Raw genomic sequence first — 15,301 nt, 5'->3', positions numbered from 1 at the left:
GGAAAGGTGATCAAGTAAAATATCTGCAGGGCCTTTTTATAGTGTCACCCCAGCTTGTGAGACTCTATATGCTAAAGTTAATTAAATGATTACTGACATAGACTCTTCCTTACCTAGTAGACCTCACAGGGATGAGTAGCTAGAGAGCCTTCTTCCGTTTTCCTTGTCAATGATTATATTGTCTTGCAGTTGCTATTTACATGTTTATCCTGTGACAGTTCATTTCTGTACATGGTCTGAGCTTTATGGAATCCCCTCCAGACAAGCTAACAATTTGAGGAATCTTTTGGGGTTTAGTGTTGTGTTTGGCTGAACAAATGAGCTGTTGTAATCTGGATTTTCATCAGAATGGCATCTGATAATATATTACATAACATAGCGGTTAGCTGGGGAAGTTACCTGTTTGACGGTGTCCTCATTCCCTGCAAACCTACAGCTGCAGTCTATCACCAGAATCTTTAATTGCATATATTTGCACAATGGTGCTGTAGTTCACTCTCCTCTTTACAGGTGTTACTGCTTGGATTCAACTCCTCAGATTATTCCTGTTGTGTATGTCCATGGTGCAGAGTTTGTATTTGCAAATTACGGGAAAGACAGACTGATTCCCAACTCTTGCTCCATCACCACACAGAAAAGCTTGCTTCATTTTGGGGAAATCACTGACTTCTGGTTAATCAGAGTCCCTCTCAGAAGGTTTTACCTTGTTTTCAGAAATTAAAATGCTGGTTTTCGTGGCCTTGAAGATTTTCTGACTTCTCTTAATAATAGCTTTGTGATTTGGAATAGAGGCATTGTATTTGGGATTTCCATTTTGGAAACAAGTAAAGTCATGTACCGTATGGTTCTGCACCTCTAGAGCCAGTACTGATTCTTGTTTTCTTGATCCTTTTCTGGCAGAGTGTGAGGATTGCATCTCTTGATCAAGAGGATGTCTTCTTCATACTTCATACCTTTCTAGATACTTGAAAAAAAATACTGTGCTAATTTCACTTGTGCTTCTATCTCTTGGGCAGTGGAGGTGATAATTAAATGGAGAGGTTTGAAAGCAGGTTAGTAATCAGATGGAGAAACTGGCACAGAGACAAATGTTATTGGTATTTTTTAATGTTATTTGTGTGAGCACAGTGCATAGCAAATATTTGAGGCCCTGACTTGCATTCTGTGCTGGTGCATCCAAAGCATTTTGTTGGTTTTGGTATTCTTTCTGGTTTTGATCCACAGGCAGGCAAGCAAGCATGCACATTGGCTTTTTTCTCTCATAATACATTGAGCACTGCTAAGAATTCTATTTGTTCCCAGGTCCCTGAACATGGTTACCTATATTGGCAAATTATCCATATGATCCTTGGGCTGTGCCAACTACCCTCTTTCTCAGGTGAAGAATTCTGTGGTCCAGGGACTGTGCCTGGGAGGCAGCTTGAGCAATACCTCCAAAGCCTGAGGTTGTAGAGGCCAGCTGACCTTGGTATCAGAGAACATTTCTGGACATGTGTAAATGTTGTGTAAAGACACAACATTTTTCTTAACATAGCTGTTAAGAACACACTGGTTCTTAACCTAGCTGTTAAGAACTGAAAGAGTTTTTTGTCTTTTTGCTAAATCCAGTGGTCAGGAGCATTCAAGGTGACCCCCTTCCTGAGGAAAGCCACTTGCCGACCATTTATACCCTTTAAAACACTACTTTGATGTCTGTGTGTGGGAATAAATTCTAAGATGACACAAGAGCTCTCACACTTTCAGAGAAGCTGTAGATACAGTGTATTTGTAAGGTGTCCTTAGCTGCATTACCACAGCTGTGGTAAGCATCCAGTGTCTCGAAGTGAAGTTGGCCTGATGCTTCTCTGAGGCAGTATTTGTTCTTTTTCTTTATGAAGATCAAAATTCATCAGTTATTTTACAGCTTGTTTTTATAGCTGATTTTGCAATGTAATAGTTATTATCATCATTTTAAGTCTCTTGGTCCTTTATATGCCTTGAGTTGCTGCTTCTGTGAAGTTGCAAAGGAGTTATGTGAAGGTAATGTTTGTAAAATGCTTTGAAGATGAAAAGCTCCACAGTAGGCTTTCATTATTACCGGAGGCAAAGTGAGCAGGAGTGGCTTAATGTTGAACTGTTATTTCCCAAGAGATGGCTTTGTTTTGAAGAGTGCATGTTATCAGTTGGGTAGGAGACAAAATTATCTTCTTTCAATCCCGAATATAAATAAATTCAGCAACTTGAGATTATTTGGAGATACTTGTAGAAGAGCAGAGCAGTTACAGTTCCTATGTATGGCACTGTTCATAGCTTAGATTTAGTGGAATATTTATTTCATGTATTTGGCTTCTACTATCTAAAGATATTTTGCATTCAGTCAGTTCAAACATCCATACATGCACAGCATGGCATTTTTATACTTATGAGATAAGGATTTGAGAAATAATATGTACTTGAGATCTATATTGCTCTTTTAGAGATTAAATCAGTTTTGACATGTAGATAAAAAAGATGGTCTGCAGTCAGAAATGTTGACCTTTTATTAGAGTTTGGTTCACAGTTTTTCACATGTTCAACCTACCCATAGAAAAGAACTGGCTTTTTAAACAGTGCTTTAAATGTTTCTTGAATATTTTTTATTTCCAGTCTCTATCTACATAATGAATTGATAGGGGGGGTGTACAGGGACAGAAAAGGGCGGGGGGAAGTGGGCTGTCTAACAATTCTTAATCTGCTAGTGTTCTCTTGTGAGTTAGAGCAGGGAGGGAGCTGCATCGTTCAAATGAAAATGTATCTCGGCTTGCTAAGCAGGGGACTGCTTCGGGGACACAGATGTCCTCCCGTGGTTCGTTGTCTCCCTTGACCTTGCAGCGGGTCATCGCTTCCACCCAGCAGCCTTGTTCTGACAGAGCTGTTCTGTGGTGTCAGCACAAGGCTTCTTTGGGAGACAGCGCTGCTGCAGCCGGGGATTTCTGAAGCAGCTTTTGTCGGTGGAGGGACTGCTGGGTCTCGGCCAGGCGGCGAGGCACTTGCATCCCTGCGGCCTTGAGTGGGCGCCTCTCTCCCTGCAGCTGCGAAAGCTTTGGGCTCCTGCCTGGCACTTGCAGAAATCGTTGTGGAATTTGCTGATTCTGCCAGACGTGAGCCTAAACACTTGTTCCCAAGTGGTGTGTCCCATCAGTACAGCTGTTGGTTATGAAAAAGATGCAGGGGCTTTCATCCGTCATAATAGACCTTTGTTGAAGTAGTGCAAGCTCATAATATTCCAAGTAACGCTATCAAATAATACTCCCTTGCTTTGCCTATAGGGCTATTATTCCCCCATGCATCGGTTAAAGTGTTCCTTTGTTGCTGTCACTTATGTTAGAGGTAGGGAGGGAGGTTAAATTCTCACTGATACTGTCAGTAAGGATTAACTGATGTTGTTGGGCAGTGCTTTCAAAATATTCTGACCTATTTACACAACAAAACCAATCAGAAGAAAATAAACAGTTCTACTCAGGGACTGAATGCTGTATTGTGTCAGCTCTGTTTGGCAGTGGATTTTCTCATCATATTTCCAATGCAGACAAAACCTGAGCAGTACTGAAATCTTAAGCATTACAAGCAGATAATACCCTTAGTGAATAGCTTAATTCTCCTCTTGCCTTTTGGGGAGAGGGGATGGTTTGACCATAGTTCAGTTGAAAAAAATGCTTATAAAGCAACTGACAAAAAAGTGTATGAGCAAATTTATCATTTTGCCATGTGGGCTAATAAATAATTGCATCGTTTCCAGCAAGCCATATACCTGTAAGATGGTGAATCTCTCTCCAATGTGTAATCTCTGCAAAGAAAAGTGAAATGGGGAATTGTGTTCAGGGAATTTTTGCTTTCCTGCTTGGGTTTTACTTTTTATTTTGTAATAACTACAATGGATGCTTGCAATTACTTCCTAATTTTTATGTGGAACCCTCTAAGGAATCAATCCTAGGTCAAAATGTTTTGATAGTTTGGAGAGTAAACTTTCCTGGTACTTTAATATAGATAGGATATAGACAGATACAGATATATCTATCTTTCTGTCTTGCATCTTCAGCTCAGAATCTGAGAGTACTGAGATGAAACCTTTTTAAACTTGCCTTTTTTTCCCCAATTTCATGTAGTGATAGTCCCAATGCTGTCCATGAGGTGGAAAAATGGTTACCTCGACTGCACTCAGTTGTCATAGGACCTGGCTTAGGCAGAGATGAAGTTCTGCTTGAGAATGCTAAGGTAATGTGCATACCATTGTTTCATTCTGTGTCTTCATGTTGAATTTTATTAACCAATTTCCTGTCTTCTGTATGATTATACAAATGTTTTTTTGTAGGGTTACTAAGCAATAAATTTAATAAAATATTATTGGCTGTAAAATTACAGCTGTTAGCCACAGCCTTCGTTATTAAACTGTAAGCATCATTCTGAATTTTTAAGTGCTCCTATGGTTGGTTTCATTTGCTTTTGTTTTGGTTGTGAAAGTTGCTAATTAAGGTACAGGTGTTTGCATCTCTAGATAAAGGGCTCTGTGTTTTCTTCGGTGCAAAGTACTTGTACTGTCTGCATATAAATATGATTGTGAGCTCCTGATTTTTCAGAACCACATTTGAGAATGTGTATCAGAAGAGGTACCAAAGAACAGGGACTGTGTCCCCTTGTAATAAATAATACTCTTAATTACAGAATGTTGCAGATTTCGGTTCTGGATGAGGAGATAATCTTGTTTTCTGTCAAGCCTTAGTAGAGATCTGAAAACAGAAGATCAGATAGTTCTGTACCCTTAAATAATACATGTTTAGGCTGTCATCCAGATAACGTCTTGAATTGCTGTCAACACATATTTGTACATTCAAAGTATCTTTCAGTCTAATGCCAGGCTAATTTTGTACAATTTATTTTTTTTGTGTGTGTGAGAAGTCTTACTGAATTAACCAGTGATATTAACAAGTGGAATTAATATAGTTTACAGAAGTGTTGACAGTGATACAGTGGAATTACAAAACAGGGGAGGCGAGAGATAGGAAACCACACTGTCCAAGTAGTTTAGGATACCTTGAGACCTACGGAGCATGATTTTTTTCCTAGGGTTTTATTAGAGGAGGTTGCTGTTGGAGCTTCTCACTTCTTGGTTCTCCTGCTTCCTAAAAATGTTTAGCTTTTCATAGAGGTACAGAACTACTAAAGAACATGGATTCAGAAAGAAAGAATAATGACTTTTATTAGAGTTGATCAAGAAATTCTATTGTGAAAGAAAAATTTCAACATATGTTATTATTTTCATTTTTTTTTCAGAATTTCTTTTACAGAAAAAAAAAAAATGAGCAATGATTTTTCTGTTTTGGTAGTCAGGAAAACAGCTTCCAGCAAAAGAAAACAAGAATTAATTTAGAATATCTTTGATACCTAACATAAGTTGATCTATATAAGAATTCCACCTGAGTTTTATAAAGATCTGTCAGTCTACTTATCTGTATTACAAAAGTATCTTGGAAGTGTCCTTCTTTTTTTTATTATTATTATTATTATTTTGTCATTGCTAAAAAAAAACTCTTTCATAGTGAATTACAACCATACTTTTACTTCACACCTGGCTGTCCAACATGAAGAAACAAATTCAGCCAATAAGGCATTTAGAATTTACTTTATGCTCAAACCTCAGGCTGCATTCTTATGAGCTGTGAATCCAACATTATTTATTTCAGGTCACGTTAAAACTCAAGTTCTTTTTTCACATTGTAATTTTTAAGTGTTCATTAGTTATCCAGTGTTGGGTTTTTAACATAATTTAGGACAAGTGAACCCTTCTTACATGCTCCAGGAAAACTGGTGCTTCTCTGTGCTTAGGAAAAACTGAGTCTTCCTCTTGCTTCAGTAGCAATTTCAGGCTCTGTATCCCTCTTCAGCTTCAAGAAAAAAAGCAAGAGATGATAGCATTGCTATTTTAAACTTTCATAGGAGACTGCCTTGGTATATAATTTTCTGTTTTCCTTTAAGCTAACCTCAGCATGCTGTCCTGTGAATGCAGAGCTGAGATATAGATTAGTGTCTGCTTTCTGGTCAGGGTTTTGTATCAGAGTGACAATGGCAATCAGAGAGAGCTCTCCCCCTCTTCCTCCTCCTACCCCATTAAAGTGCTGAGGCATAGCTGTCTGTCACTTCTCTGATGCTGTTCTTATATCAGTTCTTGTCAGTGTTGTACCAGCACATTGCCAGTAAATGTGGTTGTCCAAACAATCGTGTTTAGGCTGGTTTTCTCTTCTGAGCATTGAAAAATGAAATGGTAATGCAGTAACCTTCAATTTCTGATGTACAGTCCATGAAGCTTGTTTTGTTGTAGAGTAGCCTGAGTACTTTTTGACTTTTGGTGTATGTTCTGTCTTCAGACCAAATAATGCTTTGCTTCCTCAACATTTTAGGTTGTCACCTGCCTCCCTCATATTTAATGCCTGCAAGTGTGTGTGTTGTGACATTTCAGCTCCTTTCAACAGTGTGACAGAAAGGAAACACCTTGTGATCAGCTTCCTTTCATTCTTTCATTGATTTTTTTTTCATTCATTGAAAGCAGAGTGTTGCTCTTTAAATGCATATTTGCTGTCTCTTTCATTGCCTGATTTGCGCTGTAGCTTCATTTACAAGTCCTGTTACAAGAAGCTACAAGATACTTCCCTTTCTCATAGGCTGCTTGTGTGGGTCTGTGGCAAAACTCTCACACGCTATTCCTCACTTGCCTCGGTGAGGGCTGATGGCTCTGTCAGAGCTCTCTAGGCATGAATTTGCAGGCCCAGAAGATGCAGCTTCAGAAAAATCTAATAAAAAATGCATTTGTTGTGTCCTACTAGCAGTGCAGCTGGGTTCCATGCAGATGTGGTAGTCCTAGTCTGGGCCTGGTTAGATCCTTCAACTCATAGAGTCATAGAACTGTTGGGGTTGCAAAAGACCTTCAGAGATCATCAAGTCTAGCCACTCCCCTAGAGCTTACAACCCCACCACTACTGCTAATCTACTACCACTAAACCACATCCCTTAGCACAGCATCGGCATCTTTTAAAAACCTCACAGGGATGTTGACTCCACCACCTCCCTGGGCCACGTATTCCAATGTGTGGTAACCTTTTCTGAAGAAATTTATCTTAATGTCCAACCTGAACCCTCCCTTGGCACAACTTGTGTTCATTTCCCCTTGTCCTGTCGCTTACTGTGTATGAGACCAGCCTCCACCTCACTCCAGCCTCCTTTGAAGTAGTTGTAGAGGGTAGTGAGATCTCTCATCATCCTCTTGTTCTGAAGACTGAATGACCCTAGTTCCATAAGACTTGTGTTCAAGACCCTTCACCAACTCTGGAGTGAATAAACAGTGTTCTTCATTCAGCCATTCCAGGGATGTTTGAACTTCTGGTTTTACTCTGATCTGGGTTTACTCTTAGTCTGAGGTTTGGAAGTTGAGGAATTTCTGCCTGTACTGTCAACAGCTGTTCCAGAGTTTGTGGGAGAGTGATGAGTGCAGTTCCTGAGAGGACTTTGGAAGGAAGAGTATATTCGTTATGTAGCCCTCTGCAGGAGGAGATGATGTTATCTAATTCTCCAGGATATTCTGCATTCTGCTGCTGCTCAGGAGCTAGAAGCTTGGCAATGTCCTTCAGCAGTTTCCTGTCTCTGGTTACCTCCATTCTCTTATTCCTTTAAATGGGATGTTCCTGTCAAATTTTCTGCTTAAGAGTTTGAGTCTTTAATGGCCTTTTTTCCTGATACAGAATTGTCAGTGGAGTAGTAGTTACCATTGGGATCAGTTAGGGGAAACCGTTCTTGTTTTCCATCTCTAGTGACATCATCTTAAAAGTGTATGGAAGTCACAGAAACACTGAACATTAGAGGTTGGAAGGGACATCCAAAGACCAAGTCCAAGTGCCCTGCCAAAACAGGATCACCTCGGCTAGTCCTCACAGGAATGCATCCAGGTGTGTGTTGAAAGTCTCCAGAGAAGGAGACTCCACAGCCTTGCTGAGCAGCCTGTTCCAGTGCTCTGTCACCCTCACTGTAAAGAAGTTTCTCCTTATATTGAGGCTAAACCTTGTATGTTCCAATTTATAGCCATTGCTTCTTGTCTTATTGCTGCTGACCACCTAAAGTTGATTGGCCCCATCCACCTGACACACAGCCCTAGGTCTCTCAGTCTCTCTCCACAGGGGAGATGCTCAAGTCCCCCAGTCATCCCCATGGCTCTCCATTGGGACTCTCTCCAACAGGTGTCTCTTCAATTGAGGAACCCAAAATTTGACACAGTATTCTAGGTGTGGTCTCACTATGGCAGAGTAGAGTGGGAAAAAAACCTCCTTAAACCTGCTGGAAACACTTTGCTTGATGCACCCCAGGATGCCATTGGCTCTCTTGGCCACAGGGGCACATCGCTGTTCCATGCAGAACTTGCTGTCATGAGGACTCCAAGGTCTTTCTCCACGGAGCTGCTTTTCCAGCAGGGTAGCCTCCAGCCTGTACTGGTGCCCGTTGTTATTCCTCCCCAGATGCATTGGCTGGCAAAGAATGGGAGAGGTCTGGGGCACTGTAATGGATTACCTTCGTGGAGTGTGCCCTGAAAAAGCCCATTTGGAATTTTTTCATTCAGATGGATTTTTAGTTCCACCTTAACTGAGGTGTCAGCTCTTCTGTGTTTTAGGTTAGTTGAATTAATTCCCCCTTTCAAGCTTCATGCCCTCAGGATTTAGGTAATACTTCACAACCTTTATAAATTGTCAGAATGGAACTAGGTGCTTCAGTACACTTACCTGCACTAAGTTTTACAAGACCAAGAAAACTATGGAATATAAAGCCACCTTTTGTTGTCACAGTAATCCATTAAACGCTAAATCTGCTGCTATGGGCCTTGAAAAGCATTTTCCTTTTGACATTTGAGTAGCCCCCTGGATTCCGTTTGCACCAAGTATAAGACACCTGAGAGGCATCTCAGGCTAATACTGCAGTTGGTAGATGAGTAGTATTCTCTGTGGTACCTACCACAATGCACAAATATGAACAACAGGATGTGCTAATGTTTGGAATCATTCCACGTGTCGAGCAGCGTGTGTCATGCATTTGCCTCCTGCCCTATTGATACTCTTTGGAGAGTCCTCTGGGGAGGGTCTTGCTGTGGAGATTTAAAAATTCCTAGGGAACTGAAGTAGCAGCAACAACACACTACTTTCTGATCCCAGTCCGCAGCTAGGAGGAGGTGAGGTAAATGCAGTCTTGTGCCTGGAATACTATAGAGGCAAAACACAGGGCAATGTGTGTGCACCCGCTGTCAGAATGTGTGTGTTATCTCTACCAACCCAAATATTGATTTATATACCACAAGTAGTATCCAGTGGAAGCTATTCCTACTACCCAAGCCTCATTGTTCACAAAGAGCTTGATGAGATTCAGAATTTGTGAGCATCTCCTCCTGTTAGCAGTTGCCAACAGTCCTTTCTTTGTGATGGTGGTGCTGGTATGGATAAAGCTGCTCAAGGCAGTGAGATCCTCTTGGTTGTGCTAAGACCTATTAGTATTCCATGGCTTACCTACAAATACCTTGATTTATGAAAGCAGTGTTTGAAAATACCCTAAAAGGACCTTAAATACAGGTTTATGGAACTTGCAAGCAGAATTTATTTTCTAATATATGCAAGGGATCTTGATGAAAGTCATTCACAGTGAAGTGGGATGTTCATTTGCTTTCTATGTGTAGGCTTATATTGTTGTTTGGCTTGATTTTGATACTTAGAAACATTTGTAAGCAAAATGCTGCAATTGGATACCTTTTCAGCTCTTTCTAGAGCATCACTGAGCCTGAAGCCCTGAAAGAAAAAATTGCAGTGATTAAATTTGGAGCTCATTTTAAGTTTGTGTTGATTTAAGACAAAAATGGCAACAGCTAACCATAAATAACTTAATCAAAATTTAACATCAATATAGTCTACCATAAACTTGAAAGCTTGGGGGGTTTGCTTTGTAAGTGCAGACATTCTGTAGATGAGACAGCACAAGAAAACTTACTGCCTTCACTTATTCTGTTTTTTTAATTTGAATTGGAATAGACAGGATTATTTCTTAAACTGTATTTGGATGTTTAGGGATAGAAGTGTAAAAATGTAGCTTTTAAGTAGTGTCTGGTTGTGATCATTAACTTGGATGAAATAACTAAAAAAGGAGCTCTCTTTTTTCATAATTAGGACAGTATTTCAGAGGCCTTTGTTTTCTGTGTCTTTTACATTCAGGCATTACTTTTGACTGTGTTATTTTTTAAACAATTTAGCGTGTGATTGAAGCAGATAGTAAGAAACTGTTAGCTGCTGTTTTCCTACAGACTTGACAGCAAATGTATCTACTTTGAATTGAAAAAGGGAATCTAGAAGTAGATTATTCTCTGCCGTCTTCATCTTGGCTAGTTTAAACAACAGCTTTAACATTTCAAAAGCACTTAATGAGTGTGATGGTGTACTAGGGTACTCTTTAGAGTTCTTATCACCCTTTGCCTGGTTTAAGTGAGGTATTTTCCTGTGCACCTGAAAATCTGTTTTGGAAAACAGGACCTGGCAAGTGGTACTACAGTTAAAAGGCGAAAGACACAGTTAAGTAGAATGGAGTATAAACCATGAGATAAGCTGTTTGTTTCAAAGAAAAGCTTTTTGTCTTTACTTGTGACTCTTCATTGAAGTATAGTATTGAGTGGTGGTTAGTTTGAGAGCTTAGTGGTGTGATTAACAAGCTTGTGGTAGTTACAGATACTGGAATATGTAAAGTAAAAAACTCAGGCAATAAGGCTAACTAGTGGTGATTTACCTAAATATTGTCCACAGAGAGAGATTTTGACATTGCTGGATTTTGAAAAGAGGATAAGTTCTTGAATCAGTTTGTGGAAACAACTCTAAAACTTGCTTTCAGTAAACTGCATATAAAAAAAACCCAAGCAACAGAAGAAAACAAGTTACCTACAATACAGCTCTGGTGTGAAAAGTCTCAAACAGAGGAACTCCATTTTAAACATTTTTCAAAACCTCCTGTATCAAATGGCCTTTATTTAGGGAAACTTCTCTCCACTGCCAGCCCTAACTGTAGCCTTGAGGACAGTCTGTGCTTGGGATATTTGCTTACCTCTAGCTGTGCAAGATTACAAACTTATGCTCACCAAGCCCATTTTCCCAGCATCTCCGACACAGAGCTGCATCCTGACCTCTATTGCAGCTGAGTCTGCGAACGCTGCATTTATCCAGACTTGAAGCAAGGAATGCAGAAATGCTTCCGAGGGCTTTCCGTGCCTATCTGTGGGAATTGATTTGCAGTGTGTTGGGGTGGAACTTGTTTCTCCCGGGCACCTTGGAGAGAGAGGTGTGCAGAAATGCCAGCTGCAGCACTTACAGGAAAATTTTGGCTATTTCTTTCTCCTTTCTCTCTGCTTCAGAGAAAACTATAGATTCAGGCTTGTTGGATGAGAGCACATCCACATGGAAAATACAAGCAATTATAGGTGACATTTCAACTGCAGTTTCGGATCTTAGCTTTCAGTAGCAGGTTCTTTGTGAAAGGGGCTGCCACTCCTTTTTGATTATTTAGGGTTGTATGTGACATAACCAGTACAAAGTATTTGCATGTCTCTTCGAAACCAGTGTATGTGATTATGTATTTGGTGTGGGCAGGTCACAGCAGAATACATCTTCAGTCAGCCAAAGGCAAGATGATACAGCTTCCTAAAACGTTTGAATGTCATCATGGTCAATGCTATCCATTATTATGGCATGCTGAAGCTTGATCTTCTTTTTGAGCATATGGATCACAAGTTTTGCTAAGAGCAGGTCAAGATAGGACTCCTGAAAGCACCTAAAAAATACAGTGTTTGTTGATAGTAAAGAAACTTTGTCAGTAGAGAAAGCTTTGTCCGCAGTATTTTTCCTTTGCAGACTAGAACACTGACAGTGTGATGTACCTTCAGTGAGAATTAATTACCATTGTGGGATAGATTTTGCTTTATATATGCTGCTATTGTGGTTTTGTATTTATTTCATTAAAATTCAACCTTTCATTAAAACCGCTAGCCCTGACTTCCTGATCCTTGTCTTTGCAAACACCAAATGTCAGTTACTGTGCAGCTAAAGCAGTTCATCACAAAAACCACACAGAGTGATATAACTAATAATACATTAAAAGTAACTGCAGATGTTCTGCTGCCAATCTACTTTAATTAAAAAAGGCAAAAAATATAGATGTAGGCAAAACTGTACATAACTGTAGTTTCTAAAGAGCTGTGGAGAATCAGCTTGTGTGCTGTTGTATGCAAATGTTGTATGTAAATAGCATCTGTGTGTTATCAGTGGCTTGTGGACTTGGGTGAAGAAGTCCAGACTGACTGCAGTGTTGCAGGAGGCTGTCAGTGCATACTATGAGTGAACCACCTGCCATCTGCTCTTGGTGCCTCGGGGTGGCTACTCCATGAAGACTTCAATGGCTGATTGGATACCCTTTGATTGTACTTACAAGCTTTGCAGCAATTTATTTCCTCTTCACATGTTTTCCCCTTTCCTCTCCTACTTGTTTTATCCGTCCAGCATCTTGCACTGGCTCCTTTCAGCCTGTTCATTTTTCCATAACAGTCATGGAAGTGTGCTGTCACTGACAGTGGTAACGGACAAGCAGCAACAACTTTCAGTTTCATGCAGTTGCCCCTTTAATCTAATATCTTCGTTAATGAAGTTAGTATAGATTTTTCTTCATGAGACATCTGCGTACCCATTGTTCTCGGTGGCTCACCTGTTCAGGTGTCAATTTGATGCAGACCCACGTCTCAGCACTGCCGTCTTGTTGCGCTTCACTGCGCTCCATTACCACCATTCGCCTTCCACAACCAAAGTCCTCACATGGGGCACCATTTGTTGCCGCGCAGTAGTAGTGGACAAAGCAGCGCCAACTTTCGGTTTCATGCAGGAGCCCCCTTTAATACAGCCAGAGCTACCTTTTGTACCATCATACAAACAGAGCATTAACATAAAAACAGATGATGTACAGCCCTGTTTTTAACAGATTCTTCCCCTTCATGTCTTGTTTTTTTCCAGACTGTCTGGCCCATTATCTTAGTCGCTACTTCTCTCCCGCAGGGGAGACATCTTTAGCTTCTGGGAATCAAGGCTGTTCACTCTCTACGCAGCTCATTATTTTTCTTACTTACATTTCTCTTTGCATTCCCACAGTGTGCAAGAGTCCTGGATGTCTGTGTTAGTGCAGAAGAATCTTAAGTTTCACAGCACAGCCAAAGGATATCAAACGCATAACTTGTGTCCTGCTTTTTTTGCATTGCTGTGCCCTCTTTCAGCAATAGCCTATCCATGCATTTCTTCAAGTTTCTTCCTCCTGGAGGTCCTTTCAGTGTGAATGATTCTGATTTAGTGTGCATGTTGTACTGGTTTCAGTTTGTTGGCAGTTCAGAGTTTTGGTTTGTTTGGAGGGATTGGGTTAACTTTTTTAATAAAATGGAATTTGGTTTGAGAATCTATTTTTAAATTCCTCTATGAAAGCTAGGACAGAAATCACAGATTTCTACTAAAATGAATGTTTCAAGGAATAGCTTCCATGGTAACAAACCATGTAATTAAGCCATGTAAATTCTCTGCTCTTACTTTGTAAATTTTCCTAGTTACAGTAAAATGTTATTTTTACCCATACAGAGTGCTGTTTTCTACTGTGACACAACTGTTTGAGTCCTTATTGAATATGTTGCCTACATGCAAGTCCTAAGTACCCAGTCAGGGGAAAAAAAAAAGGTTTCAGGAAATGGCATATTTCAAGAGTGCAGTGTAAGTAGATTCAGGTTAATTTTACCCTTCTGGCTTTCATCCCCTCAGCCACTTCCACCAAAACCTGCAATTGCTGAAATATTTTTGGCATTCCTAAATGTCAGGTATTTGTTGTTGCTAAGAAGTAATAACTATGTGAGAGCTTGGCCCATACAGCACCTTCATGGGATGTGTGAATCCATGGTAATTTCCTCTTTAGCGTAAAAACTTAAACTTTGGTCTTCAGTTATTAGGAGAGGAAACTCTTGTTAGAGATTTGGTCTAACACAAGTCCTAGAGTCTTACAATACAGTTCATCAAAACTAATTTTAATCAGAGTAGGCTGGAATCCATTTCCATTTTCTCATCCAAATGCTGTGGGCTGTAGAGTCGCTACTTCAAAGAGTCACAAAGTATTTAGACAACTGACACAAAGCAGAGTATCTAGCAAGTCACTGTCTAAACTTCCACAGTTAGGATCCTCTAGATGAAAGGTAGGTGACTGGAGCTTGGGCCTGGCTGTGAATATTGGTAGAGGAAGGATACACATTCCAGTCTTTAATGTCCTAGCTAACCAGTGTGGCTGTAGGTCATGAAGTTGGATGATAGCAGCTTGTTGCTCCTCCTAATTGTGCTCTATTTTCTAACTGGTGCCAAGGTTGCTTTGAGTCCAGTCTTTCATTTCTGGATATCCTTGAGTACTGAAGTTTTGAGTGGAGTGCTTCTGTCTTGGTCTGCTGAACTACATTTGTTGTCATATAATATATTCTTTACACTCTGAGATATCCATTGAAGTATCTTGGAGCTAGGATCTCCAAAAATCTTATGGTTTGACAGGAAGGCATGATGTCTTGAATTTACCATTGATACTTGGCCTGTGTTATTCATCAGTTGTGTGATTGGTGATTGACTTTCAGGTCTTGTCTTATTAACACTTGTTGCTATTTTCAATGGGTAATGTTTTCTTCTAAATCCATATAAATACCTGTTACATGGAATAAAACCGAGTAGGCTGTTCCTGATCGTACATAGAGTCCCATCAGAAACTGTTAAATAGGTTCTGGTGTTAAAGTAAGTTAATCCGAGCTGTATTAATTGTGCAAATAACAGTAAAGATTCTTGTGTATGCTAAAAGTATTAACCAGGAAAGTCCATGCCAAATACTGAGATACTGATTCAGCTGAAAACTGATTTTTGCTTCCAGGATGTTGCCATTATTTCTGTGAACACAACTTATACAAGCAGATGTTGGGTTTTAGTTTTGCTTTTTACACAGTATGTGCAGCAGTAGAGGGTTTAAAAGTGGGTTTCATCTCACCTAATTCTTAATGTCTAAAAAAGCTGTTAAGTGTCTGCAGTAGCTGAGGAGAGGCATGTATATTTGTTGGTGATTCATCCTACCCTAAATGCAATATTTGAGCTGCATGGTTTGAATTGTCCTCCAGTGGGGAGCTATTTGACCTTTAAATGGTGACAGGTGAAATGGGTCCTGTCCAGAATCAATAGGA

At 40.0% G+C, this 15,301-nt stretch overlaps 1 protein-coding gene across 6 annotated transcripts in view; it reads left to right on the top strand.

Annotated features, from left to right (window-relative positions):
• NAXD (NAD(P)HX dehydratase) overlaps positions 1 to 15,301 on the top strand; it is a 51,096-nt gene that overhangs the window by 18,550 nt on the left and 17,245 nt on the right. For all 6 annotated transcript variants that reach the window (XM_064143745.1, XM_064143748.1, XM_064143746.1 and 3 more), the window contains one exon: positions 4,125 to 4,233. In XM_064143745.1, the coding sequence (XP_063999815.1) occupies positions 4,125 to 4,233 (109 nt within the window). The remainder of the gene's footprint in view (positions 1 to 4,124; positions 4,234 to 15,301) is intronic.

Source organism: Pogoniulus pusillus, chromosome 5, assembly GCF_015220805.1.
Source record: "Pogoniulus pusillus isolate bPogPus1 chromosome 5, bPogPus1.pri, whole genome shotgun sequence".
In the NCBI taxonomy this organism is placed as follows: Eukaryota; Metazoa; Chordata; class Aves; order Piciformes; family Lybiidae; genus Pogoniulus; species Pogoniulus pusillus.
This window is presented reverse-complemented; position numbering and strand designations above follow the sequence as displayed.